This window comes from Euleptes europaea, chromosome 13 (genome assembly GCF_029931775.1).
Source record: "Euleptes europaea isolate rEulEur1 chromosome 13, rEulEur1.hap1, whole genome shotgun sequence".
In the NCBI taxonomy this organism is placed as follows: Eukaryota; Metazoa; Chordata; class Lepidosauria; order Squamata; family Sphaerodactylidae; genus Euleptes; species Euleptes europaea.
In genome coordinates, this window is record NC_079324.1 from 17,908,700 (window position 1) to 17,930,162 (window position 21,463).

General features: G+C 46.5%; 1 protein-coding gene across 4 annotated transcripts in view; it reads left to right on the plus strand.

Moving 5' to 3' along the window:
* The first annotated feature begins 3,749 nt into the window (after nucleotides 1-3,749).
* Nucleotides 3,750-21,463, plus strand: part of DACH2 (dachshund family transcription factor 2) — a 401,104-nt gene continuing 383,390 nt past the window's right edge. For 3 of the 4 annotated variants that reach the window (XM_056859520.1, XM_056859521.1, XM_056859523.1), the window contains exon 1: nucleotides 3,973-4,258. In XM_056859520.1, the coding sequence (XP_056715498.1) occupies nucleotides 3,978-4,258 (281 nt within the window). In that variant the 5' untranslated portion in view covers nucleotides 3,973-3,977. Of the gene's footprint in view, nucleotides 4,259-21,463 lie in introns of all 4 variants that reach the window. The other variant, XM_056859519.1, reaches the window with a different exon arrangement.

Consider the following 21,463-nt stretch of genomic DNA (forward strand, 5'->3'; position numbering starts at 1 on the left):
GGGGTCTTGCTAGCAAGGCTCCCACCAACACGCAAGTTTACCCAGAAGGCAGTCCCAGGCCTTGGATTCACGGGAGGTTTGGCCTTGGATCCGCCGCTTAGATGCACATGTTCCCCACCCAAATTCTCAAAACTCAACAATAAGCCCCCATGCAGAGTTTTGAGCACTGGGATGGGGAAAACGTGCATCTAAAGAGCGGCGAATCCAAGGCCAAGCCTCCCGTGCATCAATGGCCATCGATGCACGGGAGGTTTTGCCTTGCATTCGCCACTCTCTAGATGCACGTTTTCCCCATCCCAGTGCTCAAAACTCAACAATGAATCCCCATTGCAAAGTTTTGGGAATCCGGAAGGGGAAAACGTGCATCCAGAGAGCGGCAGACCCCAGGCACGTGCGTAAAGAGCCTCCTGCGCCGGCCCAGCAAAGCCACCCCGCCTCGACGGCCAGCGGGAGCGGGACTTCCCCCAGAAGGGCCATTTATTCATGGGAGGTTTTGCCTTGGATTTGTCACTCTTTAGGCGCACTTTCCCCCCCATCCATATTTTCCAAACTCAACAATAAGCCCCCGTGCAGAGTTTTGAGCCTTCAGATGGGGAAAATGTGCATCTAGAGAGTGGCATAAGCCCCTGCAGCTGTATTATGCCACTATAGAGTGGCATAAGCCCCTGCCGCTAGATTATGCCACTATAGAGTGGCATAAGCCCCTGCAGCTATATTATGCCACTATAGAGTGGCACAAGCCCCTGCAATAAGCCCCCGTGCAGAGTGTTGAGCCTTTGGATGGGGAAAATGGGCATCTCGAGAGTGGCATAAGCCCCTGCAGCTGTATTATGCCATTATAGAGTGGCATAAGCCCCTGCAGCTAGATTATGCCACTATAGAGTGGCATAAGCTCCTGCTGCTATATTATGCCACTATAGAGTGGCACAAGCCCCTGCAATAAGCCCCAGTGCAGAGTTTTGAACCTTCGGATGGGGAAAATGTGCATCTAGAGAGTGGCATAAACCCCTGCAGCTGTATTATGCCAGTAGAGTGGCATAAGCCCCTGCGGCTGGATTATGGCACTATAGAGTGGCATAAGCCCCTGCAGCTATATTATGCCACTAGAGTGGCACAAGCCCCTGCAATAAGCCCCCGTGCAGAGTGTTGAGCCTTTGGATGGGGAAAATGGGCATCTCGAGAGTGGCATAAGCCCCTGCAGCTGTATTATGCCATTATAGAGTGGCATAAGCCCCTGCAGCTATATTATGCCACTATAGAGTGGCACAAGCCCCTGCAATAAGCCCCTGTGCAAAGTTTTGCACCTTTGGGCATCTAGAGAGTGGCATAAGCCCCTGCAGCTGTATTATGCCATTATAGAGTGGCATAAGCCCCTGCAGCTAGATTATGCCACTATAGAGTGGCATAAGCTCCTGCTGCTATATTATGCCACTATAGAGTGGCATAAGCCCCTGCAATAAGCCCCCGTGCAGAGTTTTGAGCCTTCGGATGGAGAAAATGTGCATCTAGAGAGTGGCATAAGCCCCTGCAATAAGTCCCCGTGCAGAGTTTTGAGCCTTCAGATGGGGAAAATGTGCATCTAGAGAGTGGCATAAGCCCCTGCAGCTATATTATGCCACTATAGAGTGGCATAGGCCCCTGCGGCTGGATTATGGCACTATAGAGTGGCATAAGCCCCTGCAGCTATATTATGCCACTAGAGTGGCACAAGCCCCTGCAATAAGCCCCTGTGCAAAGTTTTGAGCCTTCGGATGGAAAAAATGTGCATCTAGAGAGTGGCATAAGCCCCTGCCACTATAGAGTGGCATAAGTCCCTGTAATAAGCCCCCGTGCAGAGTTTTGCGCCTTCGGATGGGGAAAATGGGCATCTCGAGAGTGGCATAAGCCCCTGCAGCTGTATTATGCCATTATAGAGTGGCATAAGCCCCTGCAGCTAGATTATGCCACTATAGAGTGGCATAAACTCCTGCTGCTAGATTATGCCACTATAGAGTGGCACAAGCCCCTGCAATAAGCCCCCGTGCAGAGTTTTGAGCCTTCGGATGGGGAAAATGTGCATCTAGAGAGTGGCATAAACCCCTGCAATAAGCCCCTGTGCAAAGTTTTGAGCCTTCGGATGGAAAAAATGTGCATCTAGAGAGTGGCATAAGCCCCTGCCACTATAGAGTGGCATAAGTCCCTGTAATAAGCCCCCGTGCAGAGTTTTGCGCCTTCGGATGGGGAAAATGGGCATCTCGAGAGTGGCATAAGCCCCTGCAGCTGTATTATGCCACTATAGAGTGGCACAAGCCCCTGCAATAAGCCCCTGTGCAAAGTTTTGAGCCTTCGGATGGAAAAAATGTGCATCTAGAGAGTGGCATAAGCCCCTGCCACTATAGAGTGGCATAAGTCCCTGTAATAAGCCCCCGTGCAGAGTTTTGCGCCTTCGGATGGGGAAAATGGGCATCTCGAGAGTGGCATAAGCCCCTGCAGCTATATTATGCCACTAGAGTGGCACAAGCCCCTGCAATAAGCCCCTGTGCAAAGTTTTGAGCCTTCGGATGGAAAAAATGTGCATCTAGAGAGTGGCATAAGCCCCTGCCACTATAGAGTGGCATAAGTCCCTGTAATAAGCCCCCGTGCAGAGTTTTGCGCCTTCGGATGGGGAAAATGGGCATCTCGAGAGTGGCATAAGCCCCTGCAGCTGTATTATGCCATTATAGAGTGGCATAAGCCCCTGCAGCTAGATTATGCCACTATAGAGTGGCATAAACTCCTGCTGCTAGATTATGCCACTATAGAGTGGCACAAGCCCCTGCAATAAGCCCCCGTGCAGAGTTTTGAGCCTTCGGATGGGGAAAATGTGCATCTAGAGAGTGGCATAAACCCCTGCAATAAGCCCCTGTGCAAAGTTTTGAGCCTTCGGATGGAAAAAATGTGCATCTAGAGAGTGGCATAAGCCCCTGCCACTATAGAGTGGCATAAGTCCCTGTAATAAGCCCCCGTGCAGAGTTTTGCGCCTTCGGATGGGGAAAATGGGCATCTCGAGAGTGGCATAAGCCCCTGCAGCTGTATTATGCCACTATAGAGTGGCACAAGCCCCTGCAATAAGCCCCCGTGCAGAGTTTTGCGCCTTCGGATGGGGAAAATGGGCATCTCGAGAGTGGCATAAGCCCCTGCAGCTGTATTATGCCACTATAGAGTGGCACAAGCCCCTGCAATAAGCCCCCGTGCAGAGTTTTGCGCCTTCGGATGGGGAAAATGGGCATCTCGAGAGTGGCATAAGCCCCTGCAGCTGTATTATGCCACTATAGAGTTTTGCATTGGATTTGCCGCTCTCTCGATGCTCATTTCCCCCACCCGAAGGCGCAAAACTCTGCCCGGGGGCTGATTGTTGAGTTTGGAGACCGTGGCTGGGGGGGGGGGGGCGCGGCGGTCCATCCGCCCCGGCCCGAGAGCGGCCCCCGCCCTCCGAGCGGCACAGGGGGGCCGCCCTCCCCGGAGCCGCGTCCCGCCCCGAGGGCGGCGGCGGCGCATTGGCCGCCTTCGCCCGCCCCCGCCCGCCCCTTCCCCGCCCCCGGGCGGCCGGGGGGAGGGAGGGAGAGGGAGAGGGAGAGGGAGGCGACTGGGGCTGCGCGGCCGGCCGGCTGGGGCTCGTGCGCCTCCTCGCCTCCTCTCGCCTCCTCGCCTCGGCAGCAGCGGCAGCAGCAGCGCGGAGCCGGAGCGGGACGGTGGCGGCGGCCGGGCTGGACGGGGCGGGCGCGGAGGGCATGGCGGTGTCGTCCCCGCCGGGCGTCCCGGCCGCGTCGGGGGGCGGCGGCGGCGGGGGCGGGGGCGTCGGTGGGGCGGGCGCGGGGGTCCCGTCGTCGGGGGCCGTGGGGGCGGCCTGCAGCCCCGGGGGGGGCCTGTTCCGCGGCGAGCCCCTGTACGCCCCCAGCCCCGCCGCGTCCCCGCGCCTGGCGCCGGGCTTGGGGGGCGCCGCCGCCGCCGAGTGCCAGATGGTGGACCTGCACGGGGTGAAGGTGGCCTCGTTCGTGGTGGAGGGCCAGGAGCTGATCTGCCTGCCGCAGGTGTTCGACCTCTTCCTGAAGCACCTGGTGGGCGGCCTGCACACCGTCTACACCAAGCTCAAGCGCCTGGACATCGCGCCCGTGGTGTGCACCGTGGAGCAGGTGCGCATCCTGCGCGGGCTGGGCGCCATCCAGCCCGGCGTCAACCGCTGCAAGCTCATCACCAGGAAGGACTTCGAGACGCTGTACAGCGACTGCACCAACGCCAGGTGAGGGGCTGGGGGGGGGGGGAGACCCCGCACCCACCCACCCACCCACCCACCCACTCCAGGGGTACCCATTGCGAACAGCCTGTGACTCCGGGCTCCTTGCAACCAAGGGGCGTTTGGCCTGGGATGTGCCGCTCTCGAGATGCCCCTTGCCCCCATCCCGATTCTCCCAACTTGGCACGGGGGGGGGGGCTTATTGAATGAAACTTTAATTGCATAAGTAATATTACAATGGTGGCAGAAGGTCCATAAAATATGCAGTCGTGAAGATAAAAACGCAGGCCAGCAAGTTGCAAACATAGAAATTACAAACTTTGGGCTTTTTGAACTTATTGTTGAGTTTGGAGCGTTCGGGCGGGGGAAAGGTGCGTTTCAAGAGGGGCGAGTGCCTCCCGTGCATCAATGGCCATTGATGCAAGGGAGGTTTGGCCTTGGATTCGCCACTCTCTAGATGCCCGTTTTTCCCTGACCTGGATGGCCCAGCCTAGCCTGATCTCGTCAGATCTCAGAAGCTAAGCCGGGTCAGCCCTGGTTAGTATTTGGATGGGAGACCACCAAGGAAGTCCAGGGTTGCTGTGCAGAGGAAGGCACTGGCAAACCACCTCTGTTAGTCTCTTGCCATGAAACCCCCCCAAAAAAGGGGTCGCCATAAGTCGGCTGCGACTTGACGGCACTTTACACACACACAGAGATGCCCGTTTTCCCTATCCGAATTCTCCAAACTCTTCATCGGGGGCTTATGGTTGAGTTTTGAGCATTTGGCTGGGGGAAAGGTGCATTTAGAGAGCGGCGAATCCGAGGCAAAACCTCCCCTGCGTTTTCGCCCCAACTCTTCCAGTGCAATGGGGGGGGGGGTTAGTCCGTTTACACTGCCGTCCTGTGCCGAGTTCCTGTAGTCTGAAGCCACGGGATGGAGGCACTGTTAGAGGGGGGGCGATTCTCCAATCGGGATGCTGAACAAGACCCCTGGAGGAAATGGGCTTCGCTCGTTGTACTGCTAAAGTTAAAATGAGGGGGGGGGTAGATGGTGGCTAAGCTCACATGTTTACTTGGAAACAAAGTCTGGTTCCCTTTCAGTGGTGCTTTCTTGCAGAGCCCTGCCTTCTCTTTTGAAGAGCCTGGGGTAAACACAACCTTCTGACTGGGGAGCCCCGCTGAACCGGTGTGGGTTTGCATCTAAGCAAAACTGGGCAGTTTGGGTCTTTGCTGACTCGGGAGTAGGTCCTCTCCGAGTCACTCCAAATTGCTGTTGTCTGATGGGGTCGGGCTGCGTAAACAGGAAACAAACCTGTTTGGATTCCAGCCACAGGAAAGGGCTTCCTCGCAAATAAAGTCTGTTTCGATCAACTTCGATCAAAGCGGGGCGGCTGGGACCAGCGGGCCAGGCTGATGTTTGAAGTGAACCACACCGCAGGGCCGTCGTACATCAAGGGGGACATGGTTGTGGGAGAAATGCACTCTGTGTCAGGACGGGTTGGGGCGGTTTGGGACGGGGGTACGTGGAAGTTGGGTTTGCAGGGAGAAGAAATGAGACTTGCTTGCAGGGATGCACCCTTTGGATTGGGGAGCCGCTCAGTAGCACTAGGTGAGCTTACTTGAGAGTAGCATCCTTTGAAATCACTTGGCTTTAGCTACAGCAAAATACCTTTATTTAGGTTAGTGGTACCAAACTGGGTTTCCATGCAATTCTTTTGAAACTTTGCTTTAAGATAAAAGCTGTGATGTTGGATCCTCTTGTGGTAAGGAAGTCCCACCCCAGAGTGTAGGATCTTAAGGCCAGGTTCACACATTATGCTAGACACTCATTTGCCAGGGTAAACTCTTTGAGGTTTTCTTTTTGTATATTGTGCAAAGCAATACATTCTAGGGGTGGTGGGAAAATTAGTCAAATTATTACACTGGGGGGTGCTGAGTTCTAATTGTGAGACTCTGATCCCTGTGGAAGAGGGTCCTGTTGAGTTGATCTCTACTGACTTCTAAGTGAACATGTTCAGGACTGTGGCGGTTCCTTCCTGGAAAGTAACTTGCTTTGGAACCAGCAAGCCTTGTTTTCCAAACAAATATGTTTCAGAGCTGAGGATCCTAAGTTGGTTTACCTTGAAGTAAGTTGGGTTGAAAGTCGTGGGACTTCAAGGAGCTGATGATTCTGTACCAACTTGTTGCCTTTGAATGTGACTTGAGAGGCGAGGGCGAGAGAATGTGAGTCCATGCGATGCAGCTCCAAAGAAATGTTCTTTTCCAGGATCAGTCCCATTGGACGCGATTCTGCCGGGGAGTCCTGCATGAAGCAGTCTGAGCTTGCCCGAGCAAGAGTTATATAGAAGCATACTTTTGGGGACTTTTTCACTCCCCCCCCCTTATTTTAACAAATAGGTTTTTTTTTCCAAGGCATGCCCCATCCCCAATGATTCACTCCTAATCTTGTGAGTAAACACTATAACTCCAGCATGGGCATTTCTTTCCCCGAGACTGTGCTTTCTGCGTTTTATTCATTGCGAGTACCAAACCCTTGCCGGGCTAGAAAGGGCTGTTTGCCTGTGATTCCAGGCCCACGTGCCCCTTCTGCCACCAGGAATGCCGTCCAGCAGGCCAAATGACTGTTTTGTTGTTCAGAGGGCAGCAGCTGCCCTTCATCTGTGGATGAAGCGGGGTCAGTCTGGAAACGAGTGTCCTGGGAGGATGCTCCCATCAGTGAAAGTCCTGGACCAGGCTTACTGGACCAGCTCTGCCCCCTCTCTCTCCCCCTTATGGTCATCTGGGAGCACTGACCCTTAAACCTCAGAAACTCAATGGGATTCTGGCCTCATTAGGACGCTCTTTGCCCAAAGGGGGTTGGGACGGAATGAGATTGTGCAAAGCAGGCAAGAAAGTGTGTCGCAACTTTTTCTAACGGTGATATGATGGAGGGGTTTGTATGCGGGTGGTGTTCGAAACCTTTTGAGTTGCTTTTTTTTTTTTTAATGTTCGGGGATTATCCAGTCAATTTGCCCAGGGCAAGATTGCCACTTTGATAAGTGGATAGGACTACGGGTCAGACTCACAGAAATAAATAGGGTTGGCAATCTCTCTTATTTCTGCAATGGTTTGGCAATTGTTTTTTGCAACAAGGACATGTTGGAAAAGATACACGCCACTGTACTGGGAAGCTGAGCGCACTTACCGTTTAGTGTTTTCATTTCAACTGGGGGCTGGGGAGGGAAGTTCCTGTTAGACCTTTCTATTTCATTGATGAAACTTTCCATCTTTACAATGTCTCAGCCTCTCCATTTGCTGGAGAACGGGAATATATTTCTTCTGCATGGGAAGTTCAGCAGGGCTGCAAATGAGATGGGGGGTGATGACAAGAGCGCATTGTGTGCCGGGAGCTTGTGAAAAGCATTGCGTGTTTATAGACTGTTGCTTTGTGTAACTCCAAAATAATCTCGCTTTACTTAGCCCGGTCAGGTAGCTGTGTTTGTAGCCTTTGCCCTGCCTGCATTTTCAGAACTAGCGAAGTCTCATTTGCTTGTGACCCTGCAGTTTGCTGACAGCTCTCTCCAAGTTTTACAGGTGCTCGCTTTGTGATCGTATAAATTCCTTTCTTTTATAAATCCGCTCATAAGCAGAAACCTTCTGGACATGATAATAAGTCAGAAACGTGAGAAGTTACGTAGGTCCTAAAGACCGTTGGATCCAATTCTCTTGTTTTAAAAAAACCACCCTCTCTTCTGTAGGGCAGGGCTTGCCTTAAAAGCTCCTGTGCTTTTCACAAGTGAGCAGAGAAGGTGTTTTTGTGCATTAAAACCACATGGCAGTTTGATTGGGTCTGCCGTGACTCACTGCCGGGCAAGTGTTTTGCAACTCTTTCTCTGCTTTTGCAGTCAGGTGGTTGGTTCCTGCTTAGACCCCATTGTCTGAAAATGTTGACCTGCTGAACAAAAGCAGTACTCAAAATAGTCTTTGTTCATCAGAAGTTCTTTACCTACAGGTCTAGGCCTTTGATCACTGTGAGCTAATTGTTGTTTTGGTAACAGGTACAATTCTGGAGTTGTTTCCTGCCAAATTTTACCTTTTTCACTCTGTGAAAGGGTCGATTTCAATAACATTGGCTTGCCTGTGACATAATACTTTTCAGCCTCCGGGCTGTTAACTTTATAAGTGCAGTTTGATAACTTAATAGGACGGGAACAGATTCCTGGGAAGCACACATCTAGTTTTTGCTGAAGCATGCGAAGCATGGAAGCATTGTTGTTTTCAAACCAGTGAATGTTCAGATGAAATGGATTCCAAGAACTGCACAACTAGTTCTGCATGCCCAAAGGGGTTTTGGCTGCTCAAACGGCGGTTCCTCCTGCCATACCACAAAATGCTTTTGAAATTGAGGTGGCTTTCAAAAGCCATTTGTGATATGGGAAAGGGCCTGTGGTTTAAAAGGGGGGGAGTCAAAAATTCCACGAGGGATGGCTGCCTCTAAAGTACCTCTTTGGATCTTTATTTTCTGTTCCGCTCCACAGAAGTTGATTTGGGAGCTAACCATCTTCCCAATGCAACGTATTTGGCCAATAAGAATATGTAACCACATGGAGATCACTGGAAACCGTAGGGCTCCGACCAAAGTCTTTTGCAGTTTTTGTGTCCAGTTTGGTCCTGCTATGGGGCTGTGTTGCCTATCTTACGACAGCGTTGTAGCTGTGAGCAAGAGATGGGCTTGGAGGTTGCAGAGCCATCGAGAAAAAATCCAACCGTGCGGGCGGGCTTTGGAACCGGATGGAGGGATAGAGCAATGTGTTTGTGGGGTCTGGAAGAAAGATAAGCTCTGATGAATGGAGCAATGTGAAGCACAAATGAAAAACGAGAGATCTGGAGAGAGGAAGATCATGTAATTTGTATCTCTAATTAGAAAGAAATCAGCCTCTCAAAAAAGGCGCATAGGAAGAAGTGAGCAACAGTTTGTATGTTGTATTAGATCTGTTTTTTTAAAACGAATCCTGCTCTTTGGGTCCTTTCAGTTGTTTTCGCTTGCCCTGTTAATCTGGTGCAAGCCTCTTCTCTGAACAGGCCATCCTGTTCCCGTTATGGTTTGTGAAACAACCTGTTTCCTTGAGCAAATTAAAAGAAAGGGAACTGCTCTGTTTTAATACTACACATTGTGGTGTGGGGTTGCATATTTTAGATTTATTTTTTTAACCTTGCCTAACAAATCCAATGATTTAATTCATCAAAACAAATCCCATTTAGAATTTGGAGGGGGGTAGCCTGGACTATAGTTGGTAGTAAAACTCTCATAGGTCATAGATGTTGGAGTTCTCCCTTCTTTAGGTCAGTCTATCCTAATTAGCCCTATTCATATGTTATGAATTAAACATTGTGTTCTGAGGCAGGGTCAGAAGCGATACTTGCATTCCTGCACCCGGAAAGGTGAACTTGTTCTCTGCTTTTATGTTGTTTCTAACTTAGTTTTAATCTTGTAAGTTGAGGGGTGAGTGGCGACTTAAAATATAATAAATAAATAAATCAGTGGCCCTGATGTTAACGGGCAGTTGGGAGAAATCTTTGCATATGTATTGTTCCAAAAATAATCACTCAGCCATTTACATCCTGCTGTTGTGGGGTGTACATTCTTTTTGTTTGAGGCTGAAGTAGTATGAAAATTTCAGATGGTCTTCGTATGAAATCAGCCACAACGCTCGCTTTGAAATGGCATTCTGAAAGTTTTCCGTGCTTTTTGTAAGGTGAAATTTTTAAGCCAAAAGGAGAACTTTTTGCTTCGACCAATAATTTTTTTTACAACAAATAAAAAAAAAGTAGAAAGTGTACCCACCCCCCAAATCCTAAATGCCTTGTATGGAAGTCCCATTTAAATAAATTGAGTTTGTACTATGTTTCAGACTGCTGTGGTAATCTGCTTATTCCCTGGTATTTGTGTTCTGCTTTTGGGGCTGGCTGCAATTAGTTAAAATTATAGAGTAGTCTTGAATTCAGCCAATTAACTGCCTTGTTTATTCTTGTGATGTTTTATGGCAGTGTCGCTATTGTAAGGTATATGATCGAACTGTGTTTCCAGTAGTGTCTTCCTTTTAGTCTGTTAGAGTCGCCTGGAAAATGTCCAAGAATTTAGAACTTTGTACATCATTCGTATTTAAAGCCGGCAATTGTACGGGGAAGTAAGCCCTGCTGAAATAATAAGGGCTTCTGTGTAAATACGTATGTCTCTAAGTTGCAGGAGCGAGCTGATATGCATTAAAGCAGTTTGGGTCCAATCCCAACTGAATCCTTCTTTTTTGATCATCGTAGCCAAGGATTTATGGAATGTTGCCATGTGCTAACTTACATCTCTGAAATGTGTGTTGCGTGGTTGAGAAATGCGGTCTTCTTTTCCAAGGAAGGCAAGTGTTCAAGTACAGGAAGATCAGCCACCAACCCAGTCTTTAAAATCGACAAATTTAGTATGTTTCCCAAACTGTGAGGGAGCTTTTGTTAGAACGCATTTTGCTTTCATGCACACTTTCTTACACTGCATTTGGTTGCGGAGCCTGTTAAAAGGAGCCCTGCAAAGTCCGTGTGGCTGTTTTATATTCGAGGAATGTTGTCAGAGTTATAATTAGGGCATTCTTGTCACATGCCACTCCGCAGATTTTAATATGCATATTGACCTGTAATGCCCGCTTACTGAAAGGACACTGCTTTTTCTTTGCATACATTGTGGGTGTAGCTTCATACTTTCCCAAAGATGTTTATTGAAGAACGGATTTTTTTAAAACATATATATATAAAATATATAGCTCTGTCAGTTGTTAAATTTGCTGGTGGATAGGAGTCTTGATTTTGACCTAGCACAATGTAACGGTTAAGAATTTGTGGTGGGGCATCCCTGGCTCGAGTCTTGCCTTAGCCACTATTATGTTACCTGCAACTTCTTTTCTGAAGAATGGGCATGATCATACAGCTACTTTATGGGTCGCTTGGGCATTTGAAGAACATTTGAAATTGGTGGAATTGATAAGATAGGAACATTTAAAATTGGTGCAAACTTTCAGTGTCTAGAGGGAGAGATTATTGTATTCCCCTCCCCCCACGCTTTGGGAAGCTCACCAAAAATTAAAAAAAAATATTTTTTTCACTTGTTTGCCTTTGAATCACTTACAGGCTCATTTATAAGGGAAATCTAATCTGAAGCAACAGTGATTAAAAAAACAACTTGTCATTTCCAAGAGCACTAGAATTCTCCAGCTGCAGATTCCTCCCCCTCCGCCAACAAGAAGGGGAAATATTTGTACATTTCTGTTACACATTTGAGTTTTTATAGAAGAAATTTCTTAGCAAACCTTCCTCCACTTTGTCTCCTGTTTAAAAAAAACAACACATCCTCATTCTGTGTTGCTAAAGCAAAAAATAATAATAATTAGGCATTAATGGTATTCATGTAATATATTCAAAAGGTCTTTGGAATCATTTCTTCTCTGTGCGTCTGTGTGTTTTTTCCAACCCTTTCACCATCTCAACCTGCAGAAGAACTCTTCAGTGTCACTTCAAATCCTCCAATTCTGAAAAGATGGTGTGGGGGGGGGGATATAAAACACAGACATACATTTAAACTCATTGGCTCTGGGAAGGGGAAATGGAGCATTTTGCACCCAATAAGCCTGATTGTGGGACTGCATGCAAATTGTGTTTTGATTTATCTCTTTTTGCACCTTTTTTTCTCTCCATTTGAATTGATCTTGCATTAATTTTGCCAAGCGGCTCTGTGAGGCTGCAGATGTTGCCCTGTGTTTAATAAATCAACGAGACGGATCAGAATGAATCACTTCAGATGGATTCTCTGCTTGGTTTGATGTCTAGATGTTATTCTTAGCTTGTTATCGTGACAGATGCGTTAATGTTCCCATACATTGCCAGCAATGTCAAAGAGACTGAAGCTTTTAAATTGGCGGTAACCTTTCTTTCTTTCTTTCTTTCTTTCTTTCTTTCTTTCTTTCTTTCTTTCTTTCTTTCTTTCTTTCTTTCTTTCTTTCTTTCTTTCTTTCTTTCTTTCTTTCTTTCTTTCTTTCTTTCTTTCTTTCTTTCTTTCTTTCCCCCAGGTTTTGTAAGGGGGAAAAGAACTCCTAAACTGTCTCTTTAGCACACTGGTTCAAGGTCCGTGAAACAAAGTTATAAACCCATAATAAATTAATATTTTCAATTAAAAGTTCTCTATTATAAAAATATATATTCAAATATTATTCTAAGTTTAACGTTTAACTAACAGTTATGATTAAAGTTTATTTTCAAATTCTCGGAATTTTAATTTTGAACCTTGGGGTCCCTGCATCGAACAAAAAAGTCCTAGTGGTCCCTGGTCAAAAAAAGGTTGGGAACCACTGCTTTAGCAAGAGGGAGAAAACCATAAACTTCACATTATTCAGAGGGAACACCCCCCTCCCCTCAAATTTAACTTCCTAATTAGCCCTAGGACAGGGTTAAATTAGTGGAATTTTGTATTGCACAATTAATTATTCTGCACTGGTGGAAATCAATATACAAATCTAAATATAGTGCAAGGTCTTTTAATAGTATAACCATTTTCTCAACATTAATATTTCATTGCAACTGAGGAAGGCTAGTGTAAGTCAGAGAAGGCTTAGTATGTTGAAAATGTCATTGCAGAAAGGATTTAATCATAGCAAATTGATGGCAGGAAACAAACCCCTTTTCTAACTTTTTTTTGCGGGGGTTCTTAAAAAAAAAAGATTTTGCAGGTTGCTGCTACTTGAACTAATTAGTTACAGGCTCATTAAAAAAACCAACATTCAATAACATGGTTGAATATAAAAGAAAAGTTGTTGAGCGGAACTTGAGATCACAGATCATAAAGTTGCGTGAACTGCCTTGACTGTATTTTTTTTTAACAGATCCTTTTATTTCAAATTAAGGCACGCGTGAGGGAATGGGGGTGGCGGGGATGTTTTCGTTACTTCAGTGTAGCGTTTCCCCCCACCATATTAAATTCAATTTATTACCAGCATTATAATATTTTAATAGCCTCTCCGGATTTTCTTTCACGGAGCTGATGATTAACGTATGGGGTAGCCGTGCTTCATAGGAGATCAGTATGTGCTGGTGCTGGGTAACTCGGGACACGGATGAACCGCAGTTAAGAGTTTTGAGAGATTTCAGAGAGAGATTTGTGTTTTCAGTGGGGCAATCCTAAACAGAGTTATACACTCCTAAGTACATGGAGTTTAACAAGGTTAAAAGGGTACAACTCTGCTTAGGACTGTACCACCAAACAGATGCTCAGATGGATCTTTGAAATCCGTCACAGCTCTTAGCCATAGCTGGTTAGGATTGCACTGTAAATCACTTGCGTTAAAATTCACAGGAGTTTAAAGAGCGGTCGTCTTCCGATTTTTCGGTCTGAACCTTTGATTTGCACTCATTGCAGCTTAGTTGGACCCTGAACAAGCTGCCCTTCCTTACAGCTGTGGTTTGCAAAGACAAGTTGGGGCAATTGTTGTGTCGGCGGGGGCTCCATATTATAGCTGGGCTCCTAGTTATAGTATGAACGTAAGAAGAGCCTTGCTTGATCAGAGCAAGAGTCCCTCTAGTCTGGACTCCTGTTTTCAACAATGGCCAGCAGATGCTTCTGGGAAGTGGACATCTGGGGATTAAGTTAAGAGCCCTCCCTGCTGTTGGTTCCCCCTCCCCTCTGCAGCAACTGGTATTCAAAGGCACACTGCATTCGAACATGGATGCTCCATTTAGCAATCATAGGTGTTGTCAGTTAAGACAAGAAATGAGGGTGTAATAGAAAAACATACTATTACTTAAGAAAGCCCTTGATTTGCCCAGTATATAAGAGGTGACTTGCGGGAGGGAAGCCTTCTCACATATGCCCTTTCTGGGTATATTACATTACAGGGTTCTTCTTGAATGTAGTGGGCTCTAGCTCACAGCCAGCTTTTGGATCGGCCCAGAACATTTTGGTGTGTAAGTTTTGTAACTTAAGGGGCAGTGTGCATGTCTTATATTTTGGCATACGTGTTATGAATATAGCCTTGCTGTGTGTGTGTATGTGGGGGGGGGGTTGCTCCTTTTGTGTTTTGAACAGGCTTCAGACTAAAACCTTACAACTGGACAGGGATTCAGGTTTTAGCTGGAGAATTTTTGTCAGAAGTCTGATGGGGCAAAGGTTTTCTTTTTCTTCTTTTTTTAAAGCAATCCGAAATGTATCTTGAAACTAAATTCTGGAATCAATCATCCCAGTTTTTATTTATAATAAAACACCTAACGTGCTAGGAGCTGTACAGTTAAGATAGGGCCAGTTCCTATGTATAGCATGGCTTACAAACTCCTTACAACAAAGACACAAAAAGTAAGCATTTGGATAGTGAAGGAGTCCCCAGGGTTTGCTTTGCCAAAACTTTTGCTACATAGCTCATTAAAGTTTTTTCTTGTAACAAATATGCCGTGCATTAGGTAATGATGTTATCCATAAATAGTACTTAAAACTTGAACAAAACGTCTGCTATATATATTCTCTCCCCAAACTTCAGATTTGTCTTCATGTCGTTTTACAATGAAATTGTATTCTAGGAAAGAATGATCTTCTAACAAAACTCTTGCATCTTCTCTGAGGCATAGGAGTGTGGCTTTTAAGTTATTCCTAGTGTTTGCATCTCCTCTGTTGGCAAGGCATAAAGTTGCTGTTTGCTTTAATTTTGCATCTCTTTTTCAGTTCAGAGGAAAAATCTCTTCTATCTCAGCCCCTGACTTCAGAAATGGGTCATCGTTCCTTTTGATTGCTTTTTGATCTCTAGCCACAACAGTTTCAACCCGCTAAATATTAAAACAGAATTGCCCCCACATGTCCGTTTGCTTTTCCAGATGTATAAAGCAGTGAATGCAGTTGATAAGTTGGGTTTGCACCTTCAGCTGTCCTTGAGAACTTTGGTGGCACGAATGCAAATTGCTCTTTGCGCTCCAAATAAACGCTGCAGTCCGGCGCATGGCGGGGCTGCCGAAATCTGACTCATGGCAAGGGAACTGTGCGTAGGATCGCAGTAGAAAACATTGCACTTTATGCCTTTGTGATGTCTCTTGCTGCTCTGAACAAAATCTTTTCTGCTGGTTGGTCTTTGCTGATTACTTTACAAAATACATTTTAAACAAAAACTCGGAGTTAGAACAAGAACGAAAAAAGAAATTAGAAATTTCCCTGTTATTCTACTGGTGGCTGCTTTTAAAGAAAGTGCTCTGAGAAGCAGCTCCAGCAGTGCAGTCTGGCATTATTTGCTATGTATGTGTAGATTTTTTTAATGCGTTTTGATTAGACGGGAATTACCAAGTACAACAGCTAGTGTAGCATGTAATGATTCCCAGTGATTCAGATTTATTCTGCGTGATATATTAGAACTGTCCCTTGGGGCTGTGCGGTTTTGATCTCGGGGGCCGCTGGTAACGCAGGGTTTTTGAAGGGCAACATCTAGAATCGGGAGGCTTTCCCCACTGACTCTGCAGCTTGAGAATTAGAAATATTAATCGCTGCATCAAAGGGGTTTTTGTCTGCCCCGAAAGGTACCAGTGTTTGTGTTTATATATCTGTAATTAATGTCATAACTATACGGCTTCCACGCGCCTGTACTTTTCACATGGACTTTTGTGTCACTTTCCCACCACATGAGTATGAGGCGATTATCTTTCTGATGTTTGTATAATGTTTTGACCTTTTTGCTTTTTGGCGTGCTTTTATGCCAGACCCGGATCCCTGGTTACGTTTTATGAATTGCAGATAAAACCCCAAAACGTGAGCGAGGAAGTAAACCGATTGAACCGCAGTAAGTTTGTATTCCCCGTGCAGGACCTGTGCGCTGAAATCTACCACTCCTTATCGGCAATTTAATATCGCTCTGTAAACATTTAAGTTTCCAGACTGTTCAATTCCTGTTGTGTCCTGCGATGCTATCAGGTTCTTTGTTACGGATATCTGGTAACGGCATTTAAACTGCATTTAGACAACACACTATTTATGCGCTGGGTTAAAAAGGAAAAGAGTAATATTGATCTGTCTGTGGATTAAAGTTTTTGAAATCGGCAACAGCTCGAACACAAAAGGCTTCTCCCCCCCCAACCTTTATGATTTCTCAGGCTTGCCATTGATCTACTGGTTTTATTGCATTCATTATTTATTAAAAGAATTTGCAAGCTAAACATAACGTTAAGCTAGTTTGCACACAGGGACGGCACTTAGGAAATTGGATGGAGATTGCATTAGAGATGAACATCTGTGCTGTTTTTCCACTTGTGTATTTATTGGTTTGTATAAAAGGTGTATTGGATTAACAGTTATAAACCGTTATGGCTTGGAGCTTGCTCTCCCTCTTTCTCCCAAACCCTGTGCAATTTGCAAGATGTTTAGAAGTCAGCTTCCTTTGTTTATCCTAAAACAGAAGACAATGCAGTTCCATTGGTTTATTCTTTATCAATGCGTCTGTTCTTTTGGTTAGGTACAAGCCTCAGGATCTGATTATGTGATATGTTTGATGAAATAGATGATACACCGGGGTGGAGCTGACCATCCTCCAAGTAGCCTTCCTTTGGCCTAAGGAGACTTCCTCTAACTGGCTCCCCCTCCAACCAAAGAGCCATTTAATTTGGAGAAAGGCTCCTTAGCTCAGAGGACGGGTTCAACTTGAGCCAGAGGGGATGGTGGGTTATAAATAATTTAATAAATAGATATATAAACTTTGCACAGTGGAGTAGTAAGAAAAGGGTTAGAATCCACACCCTTTAGCTGTGTCACATGACAGGCTCACGCCCTGCCAAGTTCGAAGTCTTCCTCTACCTAAGGTTGCTCTTCTGCTGTCGGAAGGGCCGCTGAAGGTAGAGGAAGGCTGCTTTGGGTGGAGAAAGGTTTCGGTGATAGGATAATAATCCCGTGGTGGTTCTGCCAACTAGTTTGCATTGACCGACAGAAGTTCTGTCTCACTTTTCTGATAGTGAAAAAAAGCATACGTTATATTTCTTAACATCTGAGGCATTCATGTGGTTTTCTTTCTCTGTTTGCTTATTGCTTTCTGGAGAGAAATTACAACTTGGGGGCTCAGTTCTTTTATCTTACAAAGATGTCAGCAGCGTATATGATTGCCCTCCCCTTTTATTAACATAACTTAGTGAGGTAGGCTAGGCTGAAAAACAGCGAGTGGCCCAAGGTTACTTACAGCCCTTTCCTGAGCTGAGTGGGCGAAAGTAGTTTGGAGGTGCACAAGGGCCCTCGCCAGCGTCCGCACCACTTGTGCTGGCCCCTGGGTCACTTGCGCCGCTGCGACTGGCACGGATGCCGGGATTGGGGCGCGGACACCTGCCTCCCAACACTGCCACGACAGCATGGCCCTGGGATACCGGTTTGGCCTCCTGCCGGCGTCCTGCCGACGCACTTCTGTGCACCGGCATCCCAGGGGGCATTCCCTTTTGGCGGCCTCCTAACCCCCTTTCAGGCCAGGAACGCCCCCCCCCCCTTGCTCTTATTTGCACTTACGCCACCTTTTTAGGTGGCATAGCCCCGTGGAACACTATGGAGCGGTTCCACAGGGCTTGCAAGTAAGGGCAGCTTTTGCCTTCAAAGGGGGGCTGAATCCTCCTTTGAAGGCGGTGTGGTTGCGCTGCCTCCAGCCACCAGCACAGCCCTCAGGAATGGGATGCCCATGTGCTTTGTGTTAGAGTGGGATTTGTGTCCATGTTTTCACATCCTAACAGTTTATGCCGTGTTGTTCTCTGGAGTATATGCCACTTCATCACAGGGGGGCAAATGCTGAGTGAATTGGGCTGTGCTGCACTTATTTCAGTGTGGGGTCTTCTAGACCAAAATTTCCCATTTGTTCAGGGTTCCAATAAGTATGGAACTGCCTGTTTCTTCGAATGTTATTATATGGATGAACACATTATCATACTGAATCAAATCATAGGTCAATCTAACTCAGTATTGTCTACCCAGATTGGGAGCTGTTCTCCAGGGTCTTGAGCTGGAAACATCTTTTAATGGTAGATCCCTAGCATCTTTAGTGGAAGAATCTCAGGTAGCAGATGCTGGAAAAGCATATCTGTGTTGATGCCCTGGAGAGCTTCTGCCAGTCAGAGTAGACGGTAGTAGAATAGACTGTAGTCAGAGTAGATGGTGCTGGGGTAGAAGAAGAAGAAGAGTTGGTTTTTATATGCCATCTTCTCTACCTTTTTAAGGAGAATCAAACTGGCTTACAATCGCCTTCACTTCCTCTCCCCACAACAAACACCTTGTGAGGCACGTGCGTCTTAGAGAGCTCTAAGAGAACTGGGACTAGCCCAGGGTCACGCAGCTGGCTTTATGTGGAGTGGGGAATCAAACCCGGTTCTCCAGATTAGAGTCCGCCGCTCTTAACCATTACACCACGCTGGCTCTCCACCATGGTAGATGGACTAGTGAGTTTATGTGTTGTAAGGCTACTTCATGTGTTCATAAAGGTTCCTGTCTCGGGTATAAACTTTCTGGTGAGACTTCCTTGGAGTTAGCAGGGCTTTCCTCCACCTCCTAGTTTACCTGCTTCCCACCTGGCTCTTGGTTGTTAAGCCTTTTTGTTTCAGTCGAGTTCTTCTAACAGGTGTTGCATCACCCTTGTTATACCTTGTTACACCTGCTGTCTTTGCTTTCTGCAGCGGTTCAGACTTTTTTGAAACGCCTGCCTGCCGAACTGTACCTTAAGACCGAGGGGCGAGTTTTTCTATGGCGAAGATCCTGACGAAGAAGGCGTCCTAAATTACAGCGGGGTTCCGGCTTGCTCGGAGGAAGACTTAGAGATGGTTTCTGTATGTTTTCCAGTGATCTCAGTTTTCTTCCCAGTAGCAAGTCCAACTGTACACAGCTAGCTCAAAAACATCAACGTTGCTTTGGCAGCATATATCCTAAGAATGCCTGCAAGTTTAAATATGGTTTCCTCCCAAAACAAAATTTGCTTGCCTCAGCCTGTGGTCTTCTGCTTGCTATGTAGGTGCCTCAAGCTGTCAATGTACATTTCCCTTTGTGGAATACTGCCTCTCCACCCTGGCTCCGCTATAAAAAGATCTAGCAGGTTGTATTGCCTAATCACAGATAACCCATTTAGCCTTAGTTTTTCTAGTTGCAATGTGTGTGTGTGTGTTTTAACCACTGCTTATTACTTCAGATTACCCAGTGTTGTGCCTGGCGGCACCTGTCCTGACGCCCACCAAGTGCTTTTAGGAAGTGGGCATGGCTTTTGCCCAACAGGATTTCCGATTGGCCCTCGGAGGTCTGGTTGGCTGTGTAGGTCTTTAAAAATATTGCTTCAGCAGCAGCTGCATGATTAAAGGTAAACTACGTGTATGCAAGAAAATATTTTAAACAATACAAATTGAGTATCCCTTATCCGGATTGCATGGGACCAGAAGTGGTCCGTATTTTGGATCTTTCCGTATAGGAATATTTTATAATTTTTGCATATACATAATGAGATATCTTGGGGATGGGACCCAAATTCATTTATGTTTTACATACACTTTGTACACATAGCCTTAATGTAATTTTAAACAACATTTTTCATAATTTTGTGTACATTGAACCATCAGAAAGCAAAGGTGTAACTATCTCACCAGAATACCTGTATCAGCAGTTAAACAAGAGCAACAACAAACAGACAACGTCAGGCTTTCAGTCTCCACCTACGATGCAGTGTACACTGTATTTCATTTTTTTTTAGGTGAGAGGAAACACTGAAAGCAGGCAGTACGGATCTGCCTGCATGCCGGCTCAAAGGGCCCTGTTTTCAGATCAGTTGGGATATGGGATGTTCAGATAAGGGATACTCTACCTGTATGTCCATTTTAAAAGGCATCCTAATAAACAGAGGTTTTGCCTGAAATGCTGAAGAGTTACGATTAGAGTTATGCATAACCTAACTCCCTTAGATTTTGTGGTTGGCACTGCTTACCATTTTGTTGTGCCCACCACCTTCTTTCAGAATTCCAAAGGTTGTCCACAGATCCAAAAAGGTTGGGGGCGCCTGACTTTCTTTATATCCCACCTTTCTTTCAACATGAGACTGAAGACATTACAACATAAGGTCACCGAGAAACGTCCCATGTGTAGGGTTGCCAACCTCCAGGTACTAGCTGGAGATCTCCTGCTATTACAACTGATCTCCAGCTGATAGAGATCAGTTCACCTGGAGAAAATAGCCGCTTTGGCAATTGGACTCTATGGCATTGAAGTCCCTCCCCAACCCCTGCCGTCCTCAGGTTCCGCCCCAAAAACCTCCTGCCAGTGGCGAAGAGGGACCTGGCAATCCCAGGCAGAAAGGGGATTTGAACCTGACTCCTAGTCTGACCCTTTAACCACTACACCATGCTACAGTCTTTCTCTTCCATATATTTTCCCTCATTTTTCCCATCGGAAAAGTAGCGCCCACCGTTTCCCCAGTGTTGCGCGAGTACAGAATATTGATTTCGCTGAGTTTTTTCCTCTTTTTAGACGAAGGTTTGAGTATGGCTCTAGTCTGTTTATAGTTCGAAGTCATGGATTTATCTAAACCAGCGCTGTCTTGGAAGGGCAGTGAAGCAAACCTGGTCTCTTCTCCTGCACAGATGGATGGATGCGAATGTTCTGCTAGCACAGCTGTCTTCATCAGGGTACAATGCAGTTTGCAAATCTCCATGAGTCGTCCACAGAATGCTTAAGATTCGGGAGGAGTTGTTGTGGCCGGAGTGCCAGCTGCCTGAAATAAATCCAGCTAGAGCCCCGTGGCGCAGAGTGGTAAGCTGCAGTACTGCAGTCAAAAGCTCTGCTCACGACCTGAGTTCGATCCTGACGGAAATTGGTTTCAAGTAGCCGGATCAAGGTTGACTCAGCCTTCCATCCTTCCGAGGTCGGTAAAATGAGCACCCAGCTTGCTGGAGGTAAAGGGAAGATGACTGGGGAAGGCACTGGCAAACCACCCGGAAAACACAGTCCACCTAGTAAATGTTGGGATGTGACGTCACCCCGTGGATCAGTAATGACCCAGTGCTTGCACCTTTACCTTTAAAATCTTCAGTGTCCTATAATTGCCCATGTCAAGTGGTGGGGCGTACAGTTAGGTTCTTTAGGGTAATGCGTATTGATTTTTTTTTAGGAGGGCTGCAACATTATTCATCTTCTTTAGCTGATTGAATTGTGCCCCACCCCGACTAATCAATGGGGTTGAATTTGACAGCGCGGGTGTT